General features: G+C 41.7%; 2 protein-coding genes across 2 annotated transcripts; one reads left to right on the forward strand and one right to left on the reverse strand.

Moving 5' to 3' along the window:
* Positions 1–1,153: 1,153 nt before the first annotated feature.
* zdhhc7 (zDHHC palmitoyltransferase 7) lies at positions 1,154–15,081 on the reverse strand. The gene is made up of 8 exons (XM_083995214.1): positions 14,916–15,081; positions 13,407–13,501; positions 8,131–8,480; positions 6,772–6,896; positions 6,506–6,602; positions 5,850–5,931; positions 5,014–5,144; positions 1,154–4,659 (listed from the first exon to the last, which is right to left on the reverse strand). Exons 3-8 carry the CDS (start codon positions 8,473–8,475, stop codon positions 4,477–4,479), a joined length of 963 nt encoding a protein of 320 aa, XP_083851340.1. The 5' UTR covers positions 8,476–8,480; positions 13,407–13,501; positions 14,916–15,081; the 3' UTR covers positions 1,154–4,476.
* An 11,473-nt stretch (positions 15,082–26,554) lies between these two features.
* On the forward strand, positions 26,555–27,295 carry LOC311002979 (regulator of G-protein signaling 9-binding protein; the record flags this gene model as incomplete). Its single annotated transcript, XM_083994612.1, has 1 exon — positions 26,555–27,295. One exon carries the CDS (start codon positions 26,555–26,557, stop codon positions 27,293–27,295), a length of 741 nt encoding a protein of 246 aa, XP_083850738.1.
* Positions 27,296–27,468: the final 173 nt, after the last annotated feature.

Raw genomic sequence — 27,468 nt, forward strand, 5'->3', positions numbered from 1 at the left:
GAATTCAAGGTTGATGAGAAATAGCCATGGATTTATTATAATACATCCATAGAAATAGTCTAGTTATGTATGGTGCTGTTATAAAAAGCAGAAGGGATGTATACGTTTGTTTATTCCTCTTTGTCTCTCAGTATCTCAACAAATGTTATCAAGGAGTTGGCTAACATAACGTTGTATGATCATATTTGGAGGAACACACTTCAAGATGTTATTAGACTGAGTAGAGAAGAGGGTGGTCTTAAGATCTTGAATTTCACAGCTTTGAATAGTAGAAACTTTGAAAACATTTCCCTTCCTAACTAACAAAGTAAATTTGTGCATTTTTGTAACTTTGTCTTTTTTTTTGAGAAATGTCTCGTATTCATTCAGATTTTTTGATTACATTTATCTATAAAATGGTTTCATGTGCTCTTTGTCCAAGCCTAATTTTAATGTTTTATGTTATCTTCATTCAGTATTAAAGAATAAAAGAAATATTGACACCTACTGGACAGAATAGGGCATCTTTGGACATGTAGAATCAAGTTAAATAACTGCACATAAAAATCACAATTTGAAACACAGTATAACAACATGAATTGAAAAATGTGCAAAAATAAAATCTTTTTTTTTTTTTAAAGACAGGCTTATATAATATATACATGAAGAAATAATAGGGGTAGGTTTCCACTGTTCTGTTTGTTTTTCTAAAGCTTTTTACACTTTTTGTTCAACTGCCACAGCCAGCTCAGAACGCTTTCATATTCCTGTAATGTCCCTTTATGTTTCCATTTCCGGTGTTAAATTTCTTTGTTTGTTTTCTCGTGGGATTTTTGTGATATTCCATACAAACAGCATTGATCACGTGTCTGTTTGTTCAACCACTGATTTGCTTGGAGGTGCATCAGAAAGCACACAAATGTTTGTAGATGTTATTTATATTTTCTACTTTTCAAATAATCTCTACCACATGTTTATCCCAATTTCAAGTGAGGCAAACACCCAACCCATCCAACTTCAATGACTTCCGACTGTGATCTTGAGCATGTTCAGTACGAAAGAATTAACACACATTGTTAGGAAACAAATCTTGGGAATAGAGAGAAAGAAATTGTATATCATGGACCATCAATCAAGGGATGACTTTAATTTAATCAAGTTTATTATGCAAAAGAATGACATTTAAAGATAGAAGACATTATAAGATTATGACACATTAATAAAAAAAAAAAAACTTGAGTAAAACATTCCATTTATATATTGTTAATAGTAACCTTTATACTTTTTTTTATAAAGCTGAAGGACTTGTTCTTGAAGTAACTTTCTCTCGGAGTAAGAAATAAAACCTTTCTCAACTTTTCATGGCAATGTTATTGATAAATCTGTGATTAAACATCCAGCCTGTTAAGAATCACTACTATACATCACAAAATGCTCTTTACCCTAGATTTTCTGCACAAATCTCTAACTAGTGTGAGAAAAACCTTTGACAGAATAGTGTTTGTGTTGGTTTACACAATTTCACACAGCATACATTTCCCTCTCCATGGTGATTGTTGTTTGTCTTGAACATACAGCAGAGTGGAGATAGGCATCGGCTCAAAAACACATTTAACAGCATAATCCTTTAAAAATAATCATTTACTGATTCTATTGCTGAATGTAAAACCACATACCCTGTGACAGGACCCCAGTTTAAGACATTATGATTACAGCATCTGAGTTTGGTCATGAAACAGGACAACCAACCAAGCTTGGCCCTATTTTTACCCAATCAATACAGAATATTTGTCAATCCACAATTAGCTCTGATGTTCTGCTACAAATACAATTCACCAAGTTTAGCCGTATTCTTTGTCCACTGTTACCTCAAGTCCTGCTTCAGTTATTTACTTGTATTCTAATAGAAATTTAGTGTTTATTGGACTCTAGGCCTCTTACTGGCTCTAGATGTATAGTAATGTTAGAACTAATAGTTGCAACTATTTTTTAACAACAGCTTCTGCTTGGTCAACCAAGTCGACCTATTTGACCCTATTTGTGCATCTCTCAAACTAAAATGGTACAAATTTCCCTGTTTTACAATACACTCTGTCTTATGCTTATGATCTTTAAGGACATGCCCTGTGTTTGGCTGAATTTGACTTGTTTTCACTTTGATACTCACACATCAGAAAGTACATTGAGCATGTCAGGAGAAGGGACAACATAAATATGACATTGTTGAACAGGAAAGTGATATTCTCCCAACATTTACCCAGAAAACTGTTGCTGAGGTGATGTAGGCAAGCAGATTAAAATTAGAAATAAGAGGCCAGCATTAATAAAAAAAAATTAAAAAAAATCCCCTGATATCAGATAGCTTTCAGTGCTGTGTCCCTTAGTCCCAAAATAGATAAGTTGTACATTCTATAGACAATATATGTCTTAAAACACCCTGGCCACAGAACGTCAGATATCATCATGTAGTGTAAACAGTGGAGACAGAGACCCTTCTCCTGACAACCACAGATGAGAACAAACAGCAGTATATTGTCCAACACGCCATAAAAATTAGACTTTGAGAATCTAGATTTGACAACACTTTGACAATACCAGCCTATCAGTCTGGACTTCCATTTAAACCTTGAATTCTTGATTCAAAAAGCCACATTCATCCAGTGCAAACAGGCCCGTTACTTATGCAGAGTAAAAATAGGAGACACAGAAAACACTTTCATTAATATGGCAATAATGACAAAATCTTTCAAGATAATAAATTCACTTGACGGAATGATTTTAAAAGGCATGGATAAGTGTTCTAATAACACTGGGAAAGTATCTGCTACTGTGCTGCCACTGGATGTTACAGGCCTGACATTTCTGGAGTGAAGTAGGTAAGGCCTCGCAAGCATTTTCTGAGCTCCCCGAGACTTTGTTCAGTATTAAAGCTTGTATAATGAGTGCACTACCTCAGCCTCTTTCAGCAAAGAAGATCCTTTATAATTCTACAGGCTGGCTGCACAACAGAGCTTGGCTCTGCAGACCAGAATGAGCTCACAATGAGCCAGAGGAGGTTGTACTAGTATTTTCAATTCTCCTTTTCAAAGGCGATACCGAGTTGCACCACGTGGTGGCCAAGGAGCATGCAAAGCCACTATGTCTGAGACTTGGCTCTGTCTCAACGGGTTTTGTAAGGTTGTTTTTCAGGGTTTAAATGCTGTGAAGTCTTATCCAACTGCTCTTGCCCAAGGATTCCTACTATACACAGACGTAGCCTCCAATTTTTCAAATACAGAAAACTTCATGAGTAAAACAATTCAAACTTAATAACATTCTGTCTTTTCAGCAGCTTAAGTTGCTCAACCTGAATCCCTTCATTTTGAAAATGCAGGGAGGCTCATCAGTGGAGGGTCACCAATCAGTAGAAGAGAAAGAGATGTGGAGCAGCCTGCAGGAGTGGTGGAATAGAAAGTTTATGAACACAGACATCATGACTAATAAAAACAGATCCCCCCCCCCCCAAAAAAAAAAAGATTTAGAATAACAGTAGTCATCTCCAGTGAGTCATTTATGATCAATTGTTGAGGAGTGGTTCCTGTGATGAAAATTGAAGAAGCTTCAGCAGTTTAAAAAAAGGAACTGAATGGATTCATACTGGCTTGAGTAATGTTAAGAAGGGGCAATTTCAACCCCAGGCAGAAAAAAACATGACAAAGGAGATGAACTGATAGGAAAAGCCACTCAGTCCTCTTGAATAAGAATGAGGCTTGTGTTCACAGTAGCCTGTTCATTCATTTGAACATACTGAAAGCCTCATTTTCTGGCTGAGACGCTGACTGATTGAGCTGTCATACATGCAAATCAAGGTGGCGCAGTTTTATTTCTGATGTCCACTGCGCTCTGGATCCAGGCTTGTTCTCAAGTGCCATGTAAGTAGTGCATGTCATTGACTGCGTTTCCCTTGTCCGGGTCCAACAGAGCAGTTTCAAGCATTTTCCCATTTAGATTCACGTCTGGTTCCAGCAATGGTAAAAGATATGTTGCTGATCTCAAAAAATTCAAACACTAATCTCGAATCTCATGTGCGTAGCAGAGAAAACAAACTGCTGGGGTTGTGTACTGAAGGTGCATAAATTGGGTTCAAACAGCACCTTGGATGGTCTCACGGGGGGAAAAAAGACTCACTTGAGTTACATACTGCATGCTTTACCTGAAAACACAAACAAACCAAAAGCTGCTCATGTTAAAAACAATATTTCAGATCCTCAGTATACTCGTGCAGACCGGAGGTCTCGGGTCTACATCAGCAAGTTTGAGCGAGAATACAAACTTTCAGTGGCGGTTTATTGATGCACTTGGGTCCCACTAGAGCAGCCAGTCTCCCCGTCACTCAAGCACGAAAGATGAGCTAGGGGATCAGAGGTCCATCAGCCCCAGCCGAGCGGGGCAGACAAGAAATCTTGCTTTAGAGAGATGATCCAAGTGTTTCTGACCCTGCTTCAGTATGCTCTGGTCTCAGACTGAAAATTCAGACCCGCTGCGGCGACTGTGGGTCAACAGCAACAGGCGTCGCAGACGGAGGCCAGTGAATGGATTGCACCATAGCAGAGAGGGTGGACTTCCGAACACAGATTTCATTCCGTCCCATCTCATGCGACGCTCCCATGTGGGCTTCTCGTTTTTAAGACGTTCGATCTCCTGCAAGACATTGAAACCCCTCTGTAAATGAAAGATTCCTCATTAAGTTACCTTATTGCTTTGGCTCATTAACATGGTCAGATTTGCAATTACAGCAAAACTAGAAAAACCATTGAGGCAGACCTTAGTCATCTATTGATACTTTTGTTTTCTTGTCTGAGAAAAGTGTTAAATTAAACTAGTGAAATATTTATCATATATAAATCTTAAGAGGACAAAGTCATGCACAAAGCCTACAGCTGCCTGATCTATTTTCTACATGCCTTTATCTGATGACCATCCCTGCCACCCCCACCCACACACACACACCCCTAACATGAGGAGCAAAGCTTGTGGGCTGCCATGGATACTCACCGTCTCGTCATTGCAGATGGAGTGGATCTGCGTACCAAACATTACAGCTGTGAAAGTGAGGAAGAGGATGGCTTCCAGACAGAGGAAGATCAGCAGCAACACAGACACCCCTGGAGAGAAGGTACTGCACTCTGGTCAGAGAGGGAGAGGAGGAGAGGTTTGTTTAATTTCCACTGAACAACTGAATTGTTACATTAATCACCACCAGAGGTGTTTATATCCTAAGTGGACATATTCCTAAGCCCTTTTTTCTCCCCCTTGAAGGTCCTAAAAGCTGCAACATGGGCCCACAAGGACTGGGTGTGCACGCAGCAACTCTAATGCATCTAATCCAAATATGCCCAGTTTTGCTAAGATGAAAAACCAAACCTACACAAAAAAATTGTTGGAAAATGTGGAGTAAGAATGATCTCCAGTGTAAATGAGACTTTTTGCACCTGTCAGCCTGTAGCCTTGAATATGAGAACCAAGTATGTGTGAAATATTTCTTTGCTAAGCCAGAGTGTTGTCCTGTAGAGGGCAGACATTGGGGCTCTAAGAATGAAATATCATCTTCATTTTCTGGTTCATTCCTACAGAGAGACCCACAAGGGAGCAAGAAAAGATCAATGGCAGCTCTGCGATGATTTTTCTGCACAATGCCAGTGAACTGTGTAGAGCAGCTCTTCTTACAACCAGACAACAATCTCTTTCTTTTTCCCTGTCTGCTCTGTTAGTCTCAATCACTCATTTAAATAGTTGTCTTTCTTACTCATACACTTCTTTATCACATTCTGTTTGTATTTTTGAGTCAAACTCAATGTTGTAGCTGATGCAACTAGAGAGACAGGCCTCACCGTTCCACTGGACCTTGATACAGGTGAAGAAGTGCATACCACTGAGGCCCAGGGCATGCGCAGAAATCAAGGCTATGTACATCTGTGCAGGAAAGAGAACAAAACAGAAATAGAGTGAGAAAACAGCGGCAGAGAAAGAGCTAAGGGGAGGGGCCAACAAGTTTGGTTTTCATATACAGTATGTTAATCAGCCTACCCAGTTTTATGTTCACAGTGAAACCTACAGTTCATAAAAAAATGTTATTATAGGTCATGTATTTTTTACTGTTAACTCCCCCTTATCTCTGGCAGTCTGAAAGGAGAACAAACTGAAAATTTAATCACACGAGTGACCTTGTGCTGCTCAGCCATATAGGACAGCTTTATGTTTCTGTCGGCAAAAAGTTGTAGTCAGCACATGAGGTCATAAAAAAGTGCTGATGTTGTAAGGAGAATCACAAATGGCTATTTCATGTAGACCTGTGATTGCGGTGTAAGACCTTACTGCTGAGTTATGATCCTCAGCTGGTTATTTCAAAATGACATACAGGCAAATTTCCCCACTAATCTGATATAAAAATGATTCTATTATATAAAATTGTAAAACGCAATCTCTGATTTCAAATATTTTCAGTAAATAAATAAAGACTACTCCATCAGTACCTCTGTGTACTTACAGTGAAAAGAACAAAGAATCTCTGATTCTTTTCTCCTACACAGTTATTGACCCAGGGACAGTGGTGATCCATCTTCCGGATGCATCTTTTACAAATACTGCAGGAAGGAAAGAGAAGACATTAACGGATGACAGACTGACTGCTGATGCTAATGTCATCAACTACACTGCTGCTGTCAACACAAATAAATGTGTCAACAAATGTTTTTTTTTTTTTTAATATACTTTGGATGAATGTGTAAAACTGGGGGAAGCAGCTTCACAGACCTGCAGTGGTGTGCCCTCTCAGGCTTGATACTGCAACACTTTGGGCACTTGTAGATGACCTCACCAGGCTTCAGCTGCAAGCTCTCCATGTACTCCTTGGTTGCGTTGCCCTTAGGAACTGCACCCTGAGACAGGCAGCCAAAGACAAAAAATGTTGGCTGTTACAAATAGATGCAATATGCCATGGGCTAAGACAAGTCAGTCTGCCTTTGTGCAGTAACACTTTAAGATTGGTAGTGGGTTTTTTAGAGAGTCTACGTGTTAGTTTGGCTGAAATTGTTGGAAATACCTTTGTCCAAACAAGTTACTGCTACTACTAGAGTAAACCACAGTCAACAAACTAGCACCTAAAATGAGACACAGAAATTAACTCCTAAACCTTAGTTTGACAGACCACCGCTCAGCCTTCTGTGTGCTATTTTAGGCTCTTAAATACAACATTTGTTGATGCTGGGCTGTTTGGCTAGAAGGCACAGGAAGAGCTGTCATCAGACATCTAGTTTTTACATTACAGCATTACAGCAGCACTAACATTTGACCTATAGCCCCCTGTAGCATGAATTAGCTGAAACCAAAGCTAGGCAAAAGTATCAGCATCAATGCTGAATAATCCCTGGGGGGAAGTCACCCAATCATTGAAATATTCCAAGGTGAGGTATCATATAGGAGAAATAGAAAGCTGCTTTTAATGGAAATAACATCAATTTAACTTAAATATTAAAGGAAAAAATGTGAACAATTAAAATAAATTTCTGATGGACACAGAGAGCATTTACAGCTGTTCAGATGTGGTATAAATGTCCTGAGCCAACAAAGAACCTGACTTTGCACTCGAGGCTTTACTCACTGGGAATATTGGGCTGAAAACTCCCAGTACTGTTACCAGACTTGCAAATTAAACTGCTGTGGCAGAGAACTCTGAGACTCAGACAGTTTAGTAGGCCGCTCTACACAGCCTTCACTTTCAGCGCATCCTCACACACAGGCCGTCAGCTCCGTGTCCCAGATTACATCAGTGAGTGATTACAAGTGTCAGAGTTTCCTGCTCCTGCTGAAACAGGCACTATAAAAAAAGTCTTCAACTTGCAAATCAATATATTTGTTTTTTAAGTAAGATAATTCTTCATACAAAACATTCACATTTTGTTTTTAACCGTAACCCATCATTTATTCTGTATTGTTTTTGATGAATACCAGATGTGTAGTATGTTTATATTGCATTGTGACATTTGTTTTGTTCCGCTCGTTAACTCTGTCCCCATTTTCTCTTCTTCACTTTCAAACCCTGCTCGGTGCTTTCTTCTCTTAACTCTCTGTATAATCACCCTTACCCACTCCTACTCTCTTTAACATCCTTACCGGGTCAGTTAACATCGTGCGCATATGTGAGGCCAGTGCTAGCACAGCCAGAGAGTTGAAGGTGGCCCCGTTCAGGAGCGAGTACCAGAAGCTCTTGGCAGGCAGCAGCATAACAAAGTTCACCACGAATTCGGCGTACAGCACCAGGAACCAGGTCATGGTTGCACACACCATCCCGCAGCTGTCCTGAATGAACCACAGTGTGCGGTTCCCGGCTGTGTGGCCCGCGTGGGGACTCCCAACCATCACTCCGGCTGCCAGGCTCCCCGTCTCCACGTCCGCACCTGCCGACAGCAGCGGGTGGTGCTGCTCCATGTCTCGCAGTCGGTGGTTTGAAGACTGCATCCTGCCTTTGGGAAGAGGAAATTTGGAGGATAGAAATTAGGCTTTATGTCTCAAAGAAAATGGACAAGACAATGCATGGTAAAAAAACAACAACAACAAATCAGAGGCTGCAGTTTTAGGGTTGGGCACTGTTTGACATTTAACGATTCCGATTTCATGTTTCGATTTTGGTTCCTAACGGTTATCGTTCTCGGTTCTTTTTCCCACAGAATTACGTAGATTCTATTTGTGGCGCTGGCCGGTGGGGAATGGGGTCTTAAATGTATCAAGTGAAGTGAAATAAATATTACATTCATTTAAATGACTTAACAATAACAAAATATTTGGCTAGACTACACTTTTGTGTAAAGCACAAGTCACACAAAGTGACTTCACTTTCAGTTGCAAAGTTTTTTCATTCGTCATTCAACTCTGGATCACTTCAGCCAGCCGTCTTCTCTGCGCCAGCAACAATCCTTCCTCTCGCGGATGCTCCTGTTTTTACTCAAGCTCCTCTTATTCTGTTGCCAAGTTATTCCACTCGCCGTTCTGTATAAAACGTAAGAGCAGAACACGGAATGGGGAGCATTGTTGTTCGCAGTTGCGCAGCTCTGCAAGGAAATACGTTTTTCACACGCTGAAAAAAATAGAAAATCAATATATGTTGGCCTATTGCACAGGAAATATTAACTTCTTCTTTCTTGTTTTACCGGCGGTGGGTGTGGCGAATGAAAATTGTTTAAGAATCGTTTAGGGGGACCGAAATTAAAACTTCTTAACGATTCAGATTAAATCAAAATGTTAGAACCGGTTCGGTGCCCAACCCTACTTAAGATTTCTGAAAATAACCACAGAGAGGTTTGAGAAATTTGAGACTGAGGTAGAGGAATTAATAATGATGTAATTATATAGTATATCAGGATGGACATATGACACAACAGCTGATAAGAAAATTATAGGAAAGGTACTCAGGATTTTGTTGTTGGTTAGATATCCAACTAGCATGCCCTGTCACTAATGGGGCAAAGAAAATGTATAAACAAGACCTTGGACTCAACTCTTCAAGTTCAGTGCCCTTTGAGTCGTGCAGCTGTTATTACAAGGGACATGAGTCACTGGAGGTTTCTTCTTCTGTATTCATGTCAAGGTCACAAGAGAACCTTCAGGACCGACCCCAGAGACCATGTCCGCAGCTTCAAGATAAATCAATGGCTGCCCCGCTCCCTTTAGGAAACTGATCCTGCAGCTGAGGTACATGTGTATGAGGAATACGGGCTAATAATAATCTGTAGACCCAGTTACCTGCTGCTGGCAGGCTGCACTGTGACTCTCTGAGACAAAGTAAGCCCACAAAACAAGGCTGTACCCAAATAATATGCTGCAATTTTAGGTTTTCTTGGGGGGAAAAAAAGTCAGCCAGTTTACAACATAACTGTAATGGGATATTTTGCTTCCAGATGACACAAACACACCCATTTTTTCTTTTGCTAATCAAGTTCACCAGGGTCTGTCCTGAGATCTGTGTTTTCCTTGCAGGATGTCATGCTATCTTATCTGAGTATGATGACACACTACCCAGAAAAATAGCATTGGAATCTGATTCATTTAAGCATTTAAACCAGTTTCAAAGCTTTTCCTTTTCCAGCTGTATCACTGTAGAATATCAATGTGGTGCATATGAGTGTTTAACTATAGAATACGTACTGCATGTTCAACTGAAAAAGGATGTTGCTAAACAGAGACTGTTTCGCATGGGCTGTAGGTCTGTCATCATCTTACACAGGAAAAACAATTTAAGAGTTGTGCTAAGCCTTACCTTACATTAGTAAGGCTGATAAAGTAAGCAACAGCACTTATCTGAGCTGTATAGTGGAGGGTCATTTGTTGATTTAGTGCTACTGTGGACTGGTGTGGTGCTTTGAGGCAAACGACATTAAGGATTTAAATCGAATAAGACATTTCCAGTGAAATGAGTGCTGCAGAGCTAAGCTGTTTGTCTTTAGCAGATGAGCTGACCACACTGCTCTCTAAACACCACACTGCTATTTGTTTCTGCTTGCATCCAAAGACTTTCCATGTCAGTGACTGTCCCTGAAATTGCTTGCAATACTAAAATGCCAAAGGGGCCGAGAGAATTTTGGCCTGTGAAGCTGAAACCCCAAACCAGAGAAGACATCTTGCCACACAGTGATTTCATGGTAACTGGTTCAAAATAATGGAGACGTTCTATTAAAAAAAATGTGTGAAAAAAAAACACTTGTAGCAATGTATTTTTAAAGTTTGCCTCCCTGAGCTAAGCTCAATCATTCTTTGTGTACTCTAAGCCTCACCTTTCTCTAAATGCCAAAGAAATCCAAAGCATACTTTGCAACATAAATGCTACCAAATCTCCCTTTTTGCAACCAAATATCGTATCTGTTTAGTATTAATACCGCTCTATTACATCTACAGGTTATTTGGTCCCACACATAACACCGAGTACCAAAGCTGAAAAAACAACTTTAAGATATACTATATACATACAGGTCTAATTTGTTACTCTCACCTGCACACACATCATTTACCTACACATGACATGTGCAGGTACAGTATATGACAGTGTGTGTCAGTGATTAATGAAAGCACAGCTTAAGTTACTTAAAAAAATACATTTTTCTACATTAAAAATGTCATGGCTGGATGACAGCGCCGTCTCTGTTGACAGAACCATTTCACACAGGAAAATGATGAAGGCTAAATATTGGAGCATCTTGTGGTAACGGGAAAAAAATGACTCACACCTTTGATTTACTGCTTCACAGCAGCATGTTGTAATGATGTGAAAAAAACAGAAACCGTTTTCAATGTTTGTCAGTTGGGAACTACTGAAGACAAGAGGCTCAATCGGTAAAAATCAACTAGAGGTGTGTCGGGAATAACTCACGAGAGCACAGGCGGTCTTATTACACGTGTCAGCATGAAGTTATATTGATGTTTGATATTCACAAAGCTGATGCCAGGGGAACCACAGGAGCTGTGGAGAAATACTGGAAAAATAGTAGCAAGCATTTTTTGACTACAAAGCTCCATCCAGACTGTAATGAAGAGACATGACTATTAAATGAAAATGTCAAGAATTATTATAGTGATACGAAGACACATGTGACCTGAAAGATGCAATACTATCTGTAGAGGCTCTGTTTGTCCTTGGTAAAAGGTGCCTCGGTTAAAGGGACAATTTAGGTTTATTGAGGTGGGGTTGTGTGAGGTACTCATGAATGGTCGACACTTTACCTGCAGTAGATTATTCTGACCAGGATCACAGACAGACTATGAGAGCTATGCGTTATTGTGCATGGGGCCACCAGTGTGTTGTATATCTTTTCGGTTTACAGTAGCACCTGTGTGTTGAAATAAAGCAGTTTGTTTGTGGAAAAAGCGTAGTGCTAAAGAGCAAAGTGCTGAGTTTTGGAGGGTGAAGATCTGATTGTTTGTGGGAGACTTTTCCATAGTTTGGGACCAGTGACTGAAAAGACTCTGTCACCTCTTGTTTTTAGTTTTGTAGGTGGGATGAACAGCAATGACTTGTCAGTGGATCTGAGCAGACGAGAGGTGGAGTAGGAGGTGAGGGGAGATATAATCTGGTGCTAATCCATGCAGTGCTTTAAAAACAAATTAAAGTATCTTAAAATTAATCCTATATTTAACAGGTAACCAGTGAAGTGTGGCCAGAATGTGCAGGTCACAACTTCTCCACAAGAGTGTTTTGGAGTTGTTGGATTGTGTATTTGATGAGTTTGATGAGGGAAAAGCTAAACTACTGTGTTCCTCCATTGCGTCGCGTCTCTGCCCTGCCGATCTAAAAACAGCTTACACCGACAATTAAAGGTAATTAACCTACTCCTATGACTATAGGGATTATTCTCTCCTGTACTGGCCACACTTCACTGGTTACCTGTTAAATATAGGATTCATTTTAAGATACTTTAATTTGTTTTTAGATCACCAGCGGTTTGACGCCATGCTGTTTTCCTCTTGAACCACACCAAAACAAACAAAAAATGCTCTTGGCTAGTTTAGGGCATATTGATTTCTCTGTGGACAATGAGAAGCAGGCCCATTAAAACCACACCAGCTGCTTGTCCAGCTGTCTGCCCTTCCAAGTCAGAGGGCACAACACAAGAGCCACTGCTCCCTCTCTCCTCCTCGCCTCTCTCTCTGACACAACCAACAGTCTCCTCAGTGTCATCCTGCTCAAATCACTGCTGGGTCACTCTGTTGCAGTAAGCTAACATGTAGTGTTAAAGAACATAGAATAAAACAATAAGTAAGCCTAAAATAATACAGAAAGATATGGGCTTTGATTTACTCTGTGGTTTTATGTTTTACTGTTACATCTCAAACTTGCCAAACAGCTTAATGGCCAAGGTAATTTCATTCTTCCTGAAAACAGTAAGAACCAAAAATAAAACCAGTCCTGGCCAGGGATACTGACACAGCCAAATAAATCATGATGGAATCTAATGGCCAACAACGTTACAAGCAGAATCCAAATCTGGCTGCTTGTTATTTATATAGATCCCTCTGTAAAAGGTTCTTATCGACAACGTTCACAACCAAATAAAAACCTTTGTATTTAATGCCACAAGGCAGGTTTATCCAGCCCTAAAACTCAATGAACACTTGTGCTACAACTGAAGTGGGCATGTATCAAAGCTGACAGCTGGCTCATTTACTTAAAAAAAAGCCATATCAAGTTACTCGACACTGCTTTTGTCTATCTTTAAATGCTTGCTGTCTACATTAATTGGGTTGCAAATGACTTCTTAAGGTAAGGGTCTCAGTGAGGGGGCCTATCAAAACAAGAATGTCACTCTTCCAGCTTTTGCACAAGACCAAACCGATAGCTGCCCTCTCTGTTAGCTCAAAAAACACTGAAACCAAAAGAGGCCCAAGATAAGGGGGAAACCTACCTAATAGGTGTCCTCTTCACAATAGCATGCTGTGATGTCTACCTCCTGGATCAGCACTGAGGATGAAATACATAGACTGCCATGTAGGGTGCCACCTGTGAAAAACATGCACAAAATATGTTAAATCTTGACAACCTTGGACTAACACACATTTCATTTATTTGTTAAGGACTGCACAACAAGTCGGCAGAATTTGCTTTCGGCACAGCATAGTAGCACATACAGTAGTACTGTGTGGCAGTGTGGCACTGGTATAATTAACTGAGACTACTGCAGTCTAATACGGCTCTACATTCATTAAATTAAAGTTAACTCGTTGCTTAAACCATTTACATCAATGGATGTGGTAAATATTCATTTTAAATCAGGAAAAAATTTAACAGCATCACAAGCTGCATCTGAATTAACGAGTCTGTAAACACTGTCATCAAAAACTTTTCAGGAAAGTGTAGCCTATGCAGCGCTGCTGTATCAGTGTTCACCTAGTGCAAATGGTAACATGTACACATTTAATATACTGCAACCTGTGTATAATCTAAAAAGTTGCCCCACACAATATGTCTCATGCTTGCTTCCTCTATGAGTATGTGTGTTGCCCGGGATTTTGCAAGTGTTTCCTTCTCACTCCAAGGAAACACACCCATCATGCCTGCTATTCATAGCAATGTGGTGACACTGCAAGTATTTTCTGCCAATAGTCAGTGGTGTTATCATAGATTTATCTCTACTGTCTCTGAGGTGACAAATCAGTCCTGTCCACTGTGTTTTGACCACTTCGATGTCGCCCAGGTTTCTACCCAAACCATCAAACTGCAGTAGTAACACACTAACACCGACAGCAAATCACGGTAGTTGCTCCTAAGCTGCACACTATCGATCGCCTCCGCGGTGTTTTTTGTACAAAAAAATGCTGGTGTATGTGTCTTCTTCCTTTTTGTAGCCAAAACAAACAATAGCCCATTGGGGGATGCCGCTCAAGTGAAATATATAACTAATACTTACACGTTTTTTTTGTAAGTGACAGCAGACCACTCTAACCTTGAGTCCAACCACACAGACCACACACACTACAGCACCTCAACAGATTAGTTAGCAAGGTGTGATTGAGATAAGCGCCTGTCTGTCCTCACACACCGACGAGACCGTAAATCACCACCTTCTCATTTATCATCCGCCATCGGTGTTAATGCTCGCATTAGTGGAGCTACCCGGGTCCAACCGCAATCCACGGGTCGCCCTCCCTGCCGCAAAGATAACTAAAGGTCGTGACTGAAACTGAACGCGCGCACACACACATACACACGCACAAACATACACACACATAACAGGCACCGCGCCTCGCTAGCTTGACACTTCACATGCATTTGCACTGGATCTCGCTTGCTAACTAGCAACGGACGGCGGCTAACCGGGATAGCATGCTAACAATGTTATGCGAACGACGAGTGGGGGGGGGGGGGGGGGGGGCGGGGGGAGGCGAGCCTCCCGGGTGACAGCGACGCCACATACCTTAATATTTCTGATTTATTTCACTGGGGGCGTCTTCTTAATACATTGTGGTGTTCCGGTTATGCTCCAGAGCTCCAACGCCGTCAAACCCCACAGTGGCAGCGGCAGCAGCAGCAGCAACACATCAGACAGCGACCAGTAACGGAGGGAGCTTCCGGGATTCGCTTCGGGCTTCTACGGAACCCGTCGAGAACTTCCGGATAAAATAACGTTCGGTCAAACAGCACCACCCAGTGGACTGCTACAGAATTACACCCACATAACTGCGATAATCTCAGTTCTCCACTCGCGGGTGCTATTGTTTTAATTCACTGCATGGCACTCCTCTGGTAAACTGAACACAGTGTTGTTGACACGCTGCGATTTTGCTGTAAGATAACCTATAGAGATGTATGTGTACGCAAGATATAACAGTGCATAGGTGTAGGTATGTTATAGGTAGGCAGGCACATGTTAACTCGTTTTGATCGATTATATCAGTAACGACATCTTTCCTCGCGTTAATTTGCCATTGACCTACAGAATAACGAGCCTACCTCACATTTCAGAATTCACCATCACTATAGGCTACTTCATTAATTAGTAGCCAAGTTCTTCTGTATGATAAACCTCCTGTTTTCCCCATAGGGTTTTCCCCCATCATTCTAATCAGCCATTCATTCTCATTATTTCCATAGCCTAATGGTAGCCTATAAAAATACCGATGAGATTCTCGAAATCTCAACTGTGAAAAGTTTCACAATGAATTTCAAGTCTGCATAGATTTCTTTCTTTCTTTTAGTTAAAGTTAAAGATACTTTATTAATCCTTTGCAGGAAATTACAATGTTACCAGCAGCAGAAGACAACACAAGACCACACACAGGCATCATACACAGAAAGTAGTAGCCTAGGGATATGGGCCTTTACTTATAGTACAGTAGACATAGACAGGAAATGGGTGGCAGAGAGAGGGGTAAAGGGCTGCCTGGTGGGATTCGAGCTGGGGCCACCTGCAGCGAGGACTGTAGCCTCTACACATGGGGCACCTGCTCAACCTGCCTCGATTTCTGCCGGTACACTGACCATAATGTTTGTGTGGCAGTCAGATGGTGGACTAAATCTTTGGTGGACTTTAAATCAGTCCGTATGCTCAGTTATTCTTCTGTCACAACCTTGAGAAGAACAAGCAAGTATAGAAAATTAATGAATATTTTACAGTCCTCCGGTTTGCCTGATCTGAACCCAGACTCTTTCTACTAAGTTACTCAGATCCTGACATTGCTACAGTCACCATCATCAGTTTCACCAAAATACAGAGTTGTTCCTGTCCCACTCATGGGACTAAAAACTTTCAAGCATGTTAGATGCATCTGGGATTGACAGCTAAAAAACACATAGCTAGTCCAGCAAAAATATTCAGTTTGACCTGAGCACAATGAGGTCGCCTATAGGGACAGATTCCCATTTACTGGGGTGTCCCCAGTAGGGAGCAGCAGGACCTTCCTGGCAGCGGTCTCTGCCCTCACGTGTCTCCCAAGAGTGGATTATAAAGCCAAGACAAAGCAGCTTGGCTCTTCCCTGCCCTGTGTCTGCAGCTGCGCAGTGAAAGCTCAGGGCTTCTGCCCTCTCCTGTTCTGGTTCAGAGCCAATATCAGCTGTCTGTTTTAGAGGGAGGGAGAGAAAAAAATACCCAGAAATCCTCTAAAGCAGCTTAAAGGCTGAATCAGGGGACTGAAGCCCTTTCCATTTCCAGAACTACTTCTCTCTCACTCTCTCTCGCTCTCACTCTCACTCTCTCTCTCCATTATAGCTAGATGAGCATCTGACTGACTGCCAAAGGAGCAACCGCCGTGGCAACATGTAAACTGTCTGCTGCATCCTCCAAAAGGGCATCCCCACCTGGTATACATCCCCACTAACATATCCTACTTGGATGAACAACAATAAGCACTAGAAACTATAGCCAATAGCATCCTAGACAAGCAGGGTGATATGATTTTAACTCTTGATGTAATCAGGAGTCTTGTATCGATTAAATAATGAATGCTAAGTGCTCATGTAACAAATAAAATCTCCCGCTGGGGGGGCCTTTGGTTCCCTTGTGCATTATTATTTTTGATGCAGTCCCCATCACCACCCCCTTGTTGACATGCTGGGTTTTGGAGTGAAATGAAGTGAAGCAAAGTAGAGTGGAGAGCAGAGTGGTTCGGGGCGAGTATGTGATGCGACCATAGCTAGTCCCCTTGTCACCATGTGTGTGTGCAGGAATAAAAGGGGGAAGGAAGATGCAGGACTTTGCGTACATCAGAGGGGATGAGAAAAAATAGTCCACATTTGTTGGGCGAGAGATTAAAAAAAACACACACACAAGCAAAAGATGAGCAATAAGGAGTGTTTATAACAGGATAACACAACCCAAGATCAACGTAAGCACAAAAATCTGTCTCTAAGTGGAGACTGATTTATTTTCACTCATCCTGGGAACAAAGGCCACAGCTGGGCAGTCTCACTTGTTGGCATTTTCCCAGATAGATTAAGATGTTATGGGTGTTTAAAGAATGTGTTAGCACAGCCTCACACATTAGCACCTCATCCAACCACTTCGTATTGATATGATGTATTGTAATCTACTCTCTGGGTTGTGTAACACTCAGATTCATCAGGACAATTACACTCGTGTTTATTGGTATGTGTAAAGATGGTAGGCTAGATCACCGTTTGTAGTCTAGTCAATTCTTTGGGAACAAGATAAGACACAGTTGAGGAGAAGTTATAAAACTCAACCCCGGTTACAATGAGAAAGAAAAGTTTCTTGAAAATCCTATGAAACATTCACCAGTTTTTAGATGAATTGCTCAAAATACTGGGAAACCTTTATTATCCTTTCCAGAGAGAGAAGATTGACTTGTTTGTCTGTAAACAAGATTCTAGCTGATTAAAACAACAAAGAGGGTGGGAGGGTGAGAGAGGGGTCAGCTAGACTGACACTGTCTCTTCTTCTTCTTTCCAAATCCTGGAGAAACAGAGGTATTACTGTAAAGCAAATACTTTATGCCTGCCTGAGGTGCTGGATCTGTTTGCCCATATATTAAACTAGCCAGGTGCTAGCTGTAGCTTTATATAAGAAGGTGAAGGCTAGATATAATGAATTGTCAAACTTCCAAACCATTAGAAATAAGCAAACTAACTCATAATATTAATATGAGTGAATATAATTCAATATTTCTGCATCTTCTCCTTTTGACGGCATACTGTATGAGGTCTGAGTAGGGTGCAGACAGAGATTTACCACTTCAGGGAAATACTTTTATAGCTCAAATAAAAAAACAGGAAAGTCTTCATTAATTCTTAAAAAAATGCCCGAGGAGAAACTGCCGTGGTGTTTTGATTTACATGATGTACCTGCCATTGGTTTATTTGTGGTTAAGAGGAAGAGAGAGAGAGACAGGAAGAAGGGGAAGATAGATAGATAGATAGATAGATAGATAGATAGATAGATAGATAGATAGATAGATAGATAGATAGATAGATAGATAGATAGATAGATAGATAGATAGATAGATAGATAGATAGATAGATAGATAGATAGATAGATAGATAGATAGATAGATAGATATATTTCTTCTGAGTCTTACTGTCATTACTGTCATCTCTATATAAAGGCATTGATTGCTGTAGTATGTGGTATTTATAAATCTGCTTTTATGCAATTCTCTGTGGCATTGAGTTCAAACATCACATGACCCTTGTGCCTTTTACTGTCTAATTCTGCTAATGCAGCAGGGTGACTGCAACCATCTGTCTATATGCTGTGAATATCCAAGAAAAATGTATGCATTTAAATCCTCCTTTGAACTCTGACTGAGAGGTGGTGGACTGACTATCTCATTGACTGACTGAAAATCAAAGCAGATACATAGATGTTTTAACCTTTGGGATTCTTGTAGTATGAAGAATGACACAGACCCAGGCCATGATGGAATGGTATCTAACCTTGCACAGGGCTTATCTCTGCCATCCAACCCAGAAGCCTTTTAGAGGGGATTTTCTGAGCAGGGCAATCTGTTGGCCTTTCTAAGAGTGCAAGGGTAAAACAGAGAAGGGCCACGACCTTTCACCGCCGAGGCCATTGACTCTCTTTTTATGTTTACTTGTAGGGTGAACATAACCAAACGCCTTGCTGGTGTGCAATAAGCATTACAAAACTGTAACAGATAACATCTCAGGATTGTAAGAGGTCACTCATGTATGTCTCTTAATAAATATAGAAAGCTCTTAGAGTCTGTTGTTGTGGCACGGTTGAATGTCCTTTGAAAGGCTGGTGAAGGCCATCTTTTTAACACGTGCATTAATCCCTTCTTTCACTGCCTTCCATTTAATGGAGAAAGGGAACAGGTACAATAGAATACATTAAGGCGTCAGCGAGAGGAGCCACTGGACAAACAGTTACCTCCTTCACACACACGCACAAACAACACACACACACAAAACCCACAAGCTGGGTAGGCTGAATTTGTTCTAACAGACATTCTGTGAATGGCACAGATCTTAGCCCGTTATGTTAACGTCGTTCCGCATCCATACTCACTCTTGCCAAACCTCCTTCGGATTCTCCAGAGTCTACCCTGATGTGACAGGATTAGAGCTAAGCCTTGAACCAGCAGGTGCCGGGGATCCTTTTGGCTCACCTTATTTAGCATGGAGAGCGTACTATATACTGCAGTACACTAGAGAGGCTTATTCCACTCTACTTAAAAAATAAAAATAAAATGACGTCCATGCGTTAGTGCCAGCCCATTCATTAGGGCTGTAAATCCTGAAACCTGAAACAGGAAATCTAGGTCATGTTATTTAATAAGGATAGTAGTTGAAACAGCTAATTGATCTCAGTTAAATGCAAAAAAATAAAATAAAAAACTTACAGCTCACTTATTACAAGCTTCTGTGCTTTGTCCATACTGCAATTGGTTTTGACATGAACTGTGAGAGAATTAAATACATGATATGATATCATTTTAATAAATCACATATGTTGGGTTGGGTCTGGTTGGCTTTTCATTGTCGATTGAGTGTACTTGTTCTTTATTTGATTCTGTATAGCTGTGGATACATTGACTATAGCAATATGTTTTTCTTTTTCTTTCAAAATGTTCCCAGACATTGCAATCATGTTCAAAATGTATAAAAACATTAATTTGTCGTTCTACTGACTGCTTCTAGGTGCTTGGGAAATACTCACACAATTTGTTAAATGTTCAATCACTTCGGTTTTTGAATCAACTAAAACATGAGATACAATGTGTTACAGTTTTTCTCGATTGCTAAAACACTAAACCCTGTTGTCTGAACCAAATTCTCAGTTGCCTGAACCCACTGATTGAATCAGTCACTCTTTTGGCAAAACCATCAGCACTTTTCACCTGTTTAGACACATCTTACCAACACATTTTCATTGTGATGCACCTGTGTTGCATAATGCTGAGCACAGGTGGCAAAAGTCAAACACAAGTAAAGCACAAGTTTCACCGGTTGAACACAACAACTCAAAATTGATCACACTTGTGTCCAATGATGTGAGTGCACATATACTGTAAGTAGTACTTCAGGATGAAGTCCTGTGGCCTGATCCAGTACAGAGAAATGATGCTGTGGCTGAGTTGTGCACTTCTCATTTCTATATTTTTGTACTTTATTTTTACGTAGGCTTACTGTGTACAAGTGCTAAAAGCACAAGATTTCTGTTTGTTTTTGTACTGTACAAGTGCTACATGTAAATGCACAAGATTTCTGTTTTTTGTACTTTTTTTTTTTTTTTTTTACAGTACAATGTACAAGTGCTAAATGCACAGGTTTTTTGTTTTGCAAGAGGAGAAGATGAGAGACGACAGGGTGAAGGAAGAAAGGATGATGGAGGGAGGGAGGGATGAACTGGGAAGAAAAAAGAAGAAGGAAGGAAAAGGGGATGAAATGGATGTGGAGAGGGAAGGAGGAGGGTGAAAGAAAGGGAAGGAGAGAAGTGCTACAGTGTAAATGCACAGGTTTTTTGTTTTGCAACATGCATTTAGCCTACAGTGAACGATAAACATTTATTTCTACAGCTTCATGTGCTGATCATTGTGTTTTCTATTTTTCTATGTAGTGTTTAGTGGCTGCTCAGTAGTGTTTTTAATTTTGATTGACTCGGGGCACGATTTGACAACAAAGTTCAGTTTTGGGCACAGATTGAACTGTTTTGAGGTGAAAGTTTGGTTTTGCAAGAAGAGTCTGAGGTTTTGTGAATGTAGCTTGAAAATGGGGGTTTGTGTTCACAGTTTAGAGAAAATGAGAGAAGCTTTCGAGAAATGTGTCTTAGCAATCGAGAAAAACTGTAAATAAAAACCGAGCTTCAGAAGGGCTGGAGGATTATTTATCTTGATTAGATCTTTGGGAGAGCAAAAGTTCAGACATACACACCACTCTTCCTGAGTGCTATCAAAATTTCCACAATCAATACAAAGTTTATATAAGAGCTTTTATGGTAACTTTAGTACCCCTTTTCACGGGGAGGCAACTGGGAACATTATTGTGTGTGTGTGTGTGTGTGTGTGTGTGTGTGTGTGTGTGTGTGTGTGTGTGTGTGTGTGTGTGTGTGTGTGTGTGTGTGTGTGTGTGTGTGTGTGTGTGTGTGTGTGTGTGTCAAATCAAGGTTGAGTGGAGAACCTCCTCAGTCTGGACCTTCGTGGAGTTGAGGCGTGACTCACGGCTCACCCCACTGCTGCGTGCTGCGCTGTGTAAGAGACCACATAGTGGATGAGGTACATCAATAATTCAACAAAGACAGACTTCCTCTTTCTCTGGTTCTCTCTGTCCCCCCCCCCCCCCCCTCACCGCCCCTATCTCTCCCTCTCTCCCCAGTGCTCTGCCTCTGTTTCTAACTGGCTGACTCTTCCTCATACTTCCACACAAACAACCTCCACCTCTAGGCTCCTTCACCCGTCTGCCTCTCTATTCACCCAAACCACTTAAAACAACACGTTTCCAAATCTAAATCTGAGGCTCAGTCAAAATCCATTGGCTTTTAAGGGATTTTTTTTTTTTTTTTTTTTGCTCCAACACTAGTAGGAAGACGTCAAGTCAGCTTTTCGTGATCATGTAAGATTACACATAGGCAGGCCACAGAGGTGCTGATCTAGTTCTGGACACTCACTCACTCACTCACTCACTCACTCACTCACTCACTCACTCACTCACTCACTCAAGTTCAGCAGATGTGAGACTCACTCACTCACTCACTCACTCACTCACTCACTCACTCACTCACTCACTCACTCACTCGCTCACTCAAGTTCAGCAGATGTGAGACTCACTCACTCACTCACTCACTCACTCACTCACTCACTCACTCACTCACTCACTCACTCACTCACTCACTCACTCACTCACTCACTCACTCACTCACTCACTCACTCACTCACTCACTCACTCACTCACTCAAGTTCAGCAGATGTGAGACTCACTCACTCACTCACTCACTCACTCACTCACTCACTCACTCACTCACTCACTCACCTGGAAAGCATACGTTAATGTTGGAGGAACGTGCAGTCATTGCAGGAACATTTGACTGGGATTATCAGGAGATCTAACAGAGGTTATTCAAAACTTTCAAATGTGTTTGCTCAGGGCATTATTGCGCTTCAAGGGGAAACATCTTTATGTCTGTCCCCTTCAGACCATTATCTCACACTAGTGAGTGCCAGCGGGCTCCATTTCCTGCCTAAAACCATTGATTCCATATGATGAAAATGCTCGAGAGAGAGACGAACCCTCCATTAAAAGATACATTAGCGAGCATTATACTGCTAATCCCAGGACCTTTAGCAACCTTCTAATCTGGATTATAGAGTTTGTAGATCATTTTATAGCATCACTTGTCGACCCCCCACCTCTATAAGTCATTTTGCTTTCCTTTGATTTCCTCTTCATCTTAACCTCTTAACCCTGAGGGTGCTTTTGCTCTTGATGTTGTCACGACATGTCTTATCTGAGCATACATTTATTCTAATTTCAGGACAGCGTGAAGTGTCGTATGCCATTATGTGTTTTTTTTAATTTATTGATATTTTTGAAGTTGAATATTTCCAAATATATCAGAAAGGAAGATGAACCTGAACCTGAACATGAGACTGTGGTTTAGGTTTTATGAAAGACATATTTTGTGGCACAATTTGTATTCACTAGGTTGAAGGTTAATAGCCAGCTGTGCTCAGTGAGCTGGGTGCTTTGCACTTTAAAACGTGAAACAAAAACCAGTCTGTGGGTTCCTGTTATGAACACAGATCAGTCTGTCCCCATTTACAAATGTCACAGCAGTGGAATAGGTTGGTTTATGCAGCATTTCGTGTTGTTTGATAATGATGTCATTTTAACACAGTCTGCCACCCCAAAAGTTCATCTAACAACCTGAACTGCCATGTCTCATTTAAAGTTTCATTCAAAGTACCTTTCACATGGCCAATTTAATTTTCTGCTGTTAGGAGTCACTCAATAGTTGGAATTTATTGATATCATTAAGTTGTGTGGGATCATGGGAGCTGCTGTCTTCACCTTTGCTGTCATTAAAATCAGGTATAGTGTGGATCCCCTCAGTGTCAGCTGAAGTGTTGAATTTTCTGCAGAGGGTCTTCCTCTCCAAAACAAATCCACCAGGTGATTAAAACGGGTAAAATAGTGTCAGAGGATACAGGAGGTCTGGGGAGTTTTCTTTTAATTTATGATCCAGATGTCCTATGACCAAAAACCTTATTCCAGTTAAAAATACTGTATATTTAAAAGGTGTAGCCTAGTGTAAAAATGTTTAAAAAAACAAACAAATGACGCTTAGCTTGATTAAAATTTAGTTTTACCACAACTCGACTTAACAAAATATATGACATAGCCCTACTTTTTAGACATTGGAATACAGAAAAGTCACATATGACACCTTTGAGAAGGTTCAGAAGAACTGAAGCCTGAATTGATCCACTGACCTCGTAACTGCAATCTAATAACACCATCAGTATTTTTCCAGCTTTGTTTGTAATGAAAGTATTAGATGTTGTCAGTTTCCTGCACATTAAAAGCATTAATGAAAAGCAGTAATCCACTGGTGGTTTTGGGCACATACCGGTAGCTCAGGTGAGTTTCATTCCAACAGCGTAAACAGAAGAATATCTGGAACTGCTCCCTATCTACTTGTTTTCTCTGTGTAACAGCAAACCACAGGGACCCCCTACAGGAAATCACATTGAGTTTTTGATAATGTGCTCACTATAGAGCAATCAGACCACGGCATGTCTGACTCATCTTGGCACCTGAATCCAACAAACCAGCTTACCAGCAAGCTTATTATAGCAGCGCCAGCAGACAGACACTGTGGCCAATTTTACGGAGTAATCCTTCAATTTTGCCAGTTCCACGTTAAAGATGACGAATTTGAGATTGAATAGTCACAAATTTCAAAATTTGTAATTGTCAACAGGCCAAAGTTCTCCCAGATTTTAGCAGATTTTGCCATTTTAAAATTCAGGAAAAGAGTTGCTGCAAATTGCTACTTTTGAAAACAATGAAATGCCACATTATGTAACATTCAACTAAATAAATCCGCATTATGATTTCAACAGTCTTATAAAACCAAGCAAGAAACTATAGCTCTCAAAATACATTCCCGCTACATCCAATCATTCACATAATTTCCTGAATCGATCCATCTGCCTCTCATGAATGTCTCTGTGGACAAAAGACTGAATACGACACGAGAAGAGAAGAGCACGACTGCTGATAATTGACTGTGCCATCAGTAACTCAATACCTTGTGGAGAAATAACTGAGGAGCACCTGCCAGCAGGTGAGAGGTTGCCATGGAAACACATTTAAAGGAAAAAAGCTTTATTTGCAAAGATCTTAGCAAAACATCTGACTCTGACTGATAATTTGTTATGAATCACTCACCATGTCCTATTTGCTATTGCTTCCAATATATAGATTTTGCATCCCAAGAGCAGAGGCATACAGAAAGATCAAATTCATCTTGTGTAATGGGGGAGACAGGATGAATGTTATAATGTGCAAAACTGAGTTATACGCATGACATTTCAATAAGTTAAAGAGCTACATAAGGGGAAATAGGCCTAAATAAATCCACATGCCAGAGCAGATGCTCTCTTATGCGAAACAAACAAGCCTCAGTTCTTCAGACATCCTCTACTCTTCAGTCCATTAGTTTGACACCGCAGTGACTGGATCATTAGGCCCCATCCGCTTCAATAATGCAAAAAGAGCAAACCAAGCAAACACAGCACAGCCTTATCTGCCTCTCACCTCTCCACACAGCAGGATTCAACAAGGTAAAGAACACATTATCCAACCCACAATGTGTGCAACAACAGGCCTCCTCCACGCTGGGCTGGCTGTAGACTGTGTTGCTTGTCTAATTGGCTGTGAGGGATGCAACTATGCTGAACACAGAAAGGAATGACTATGTGAGTTGTTATACTTGTGCAAAATCTAGTAAACGAAAATGTAATGACATGAGAAGAGAGCACTGACAACAGTTGTTCCTGCTGTTAAAGCTGTTCTCCTTCTGCAGCCCTGAATCTCTACATCACAGCCTAGTTAGCATCTTGTCAGCCATCAGCCTCCGCTTCACTTGTCTCCGGAAATGTAGCTGTCAACCCATGCAGGGATGCCCCCCCATGACAAATGACAGATAGGTTAGGGTTTTCGTGATTTGACATCTCGCGCAGACAGGCAACACGGCCCCGCCCACCTTCGGGAGAGAGCAGCCAATGACGGGACGCATTTACTGTGCCAGCAAGCCAATGGGAGTGTGGCTGCTTTGTTTCCCTGCCTGTCGCTGAATGGCTCTGTTTAGTGCGCACATGTGACCACAGAAGGCGCTTACTGGTATTTAAACATCATCGATTGGGTGCTGAATTGGACAGCTCCCCATGTACAGATTAACACTATAACCACAACCAAAACACAAAGGCTGCTCTCGCTCCCAGGTCCATGGACGCTCCTGAACCCGAGGCGCTCTTTTCTGCTTTTTAACTCTGAATGGAGATCTCCATTTTCCCAGCCGCCTCACATCTTTCAACATTTATGGACTTATTTTAAGCTGCTGACGCGAAAGGCATCGTTTTCCCCTACGCGAGGCACTGAGGCGGATGTTTTGACACCTGTTGCTGAATCTGGATCGTGGTCTCATAAAAAAAAGAAAGAGAGAGGGAGAGGGAGAGGGAGAGAGGCGAGGGGGAGGTGAAGAGGTTTGGATTGTTTCACATTCATCTGCTTCCATCCTGCAGGAGAGGAGCTCCGGCGCTGTTTGATCTCGAGTGGTGAAGCGCAAAGGTAGTGAGTGTACAGCCATAGCGGACGCATTAATTTCTAAGCTGCTCTCTGTGCCTGCTTGCAGACAGGAAAGAGCATGGATAGAAAGGCATTTGCTCTGACTAGTGCGCTGAGGGGATTTGCAGAGCTGGGGGTGTGATCCCAGTGGAAACTCAACTAGGGACAACGTCTAAGCACAGTTGCTGACAGCTCGCAATTTCTCCTCAAGCCTGTTTCTTGGGGGGTTATTATTTCATCATTTTGGAGAGGATTTAGGCTCAGGTTGTTGTTGTTTTTTTCTCAGCAATCATGGGGAAAGAGGAGTGCAAAACAATGCTGGACGCTTTGAACAAAGTGACCGCCTGCTACAGGCATTTGGTTATCGCCCTCGGAAGCACCTCGGACTCGCAGAACCTGCGAGAGGAGCTGAAGAGGACCCGCAAAAAGGCCCAGGAGCTGGCCGTGGCCAACAGGACTAAACTGACCTCTCTGTTAAAAGATAAGACCATCAGCAAAGAGGACCGCGCCGAGTACGAGCGCCTATGGGTGCTGTTCTCCAGCAGCATGGAGCTCTTGGAGGTGGACATGAAACGGTCCCTGGAGATAGGGCAGGATTTCCCCCTCAAGGTGCCGACGAGACACCTGATCCAGACGGGGATGACCGGCAGCACCAGCACCGTGGCGGCCCGGGCCATGAGCGTGCAGAACATGAAGTACGAGGCGGACAGCAACATCGACACGGCGGACCTGCGGGAACTGCAGTCCGAGATCTCCCAGGTGAGCCAGATGATGGAGGAGATGGAGATGAAGGTGCAGGTGGCGCCGTGGGCCGTCGAGGCGAAGCAGGAAGCAGGAGCGGAGCTCAAGTCCAACATGAGTGTCGGAAATTCCTCCGTGGGTGTCATCTCCATCTGCGAAGAGGAGCCAAAAGAGGAGGAAGCTGGAGGCAGCAGGGGCTCTGGGTTTGCACCAATGTGCGCTTTGTTTATGTTCATTGTCATCCTTACTGTCGCCGGGGTTCTAGGATATTTGGTGATCAATATGTCCTGAACTGTCCCCCCCTCCCCCTGATGGACATCCTGCGAGGCGGCCCACGGAAGCGCCACCGTGGGTTACAGAGCCAGCAGCCCCGCACGAGCTGTTTGTGGAGCTCGGGGAGCTGAAAAAATGTGGACAAGTTATTAATCTTTCTCGGATTTGTGAATGTATTCGGTGGAGTTGAG

Source organism: Trachurus trachurus (genome assembly GCF_905171665.1).
Source record: "Trachurus trachurus genome assembly, chromosome: 3".
In the NCBI taxonomy this organism is placed as follows: Eukaryota; Metazoa; Chordata; class Actinopteri; order Carangiformes; family Carangidae; genus Trachurus; species Trachurus trachurus.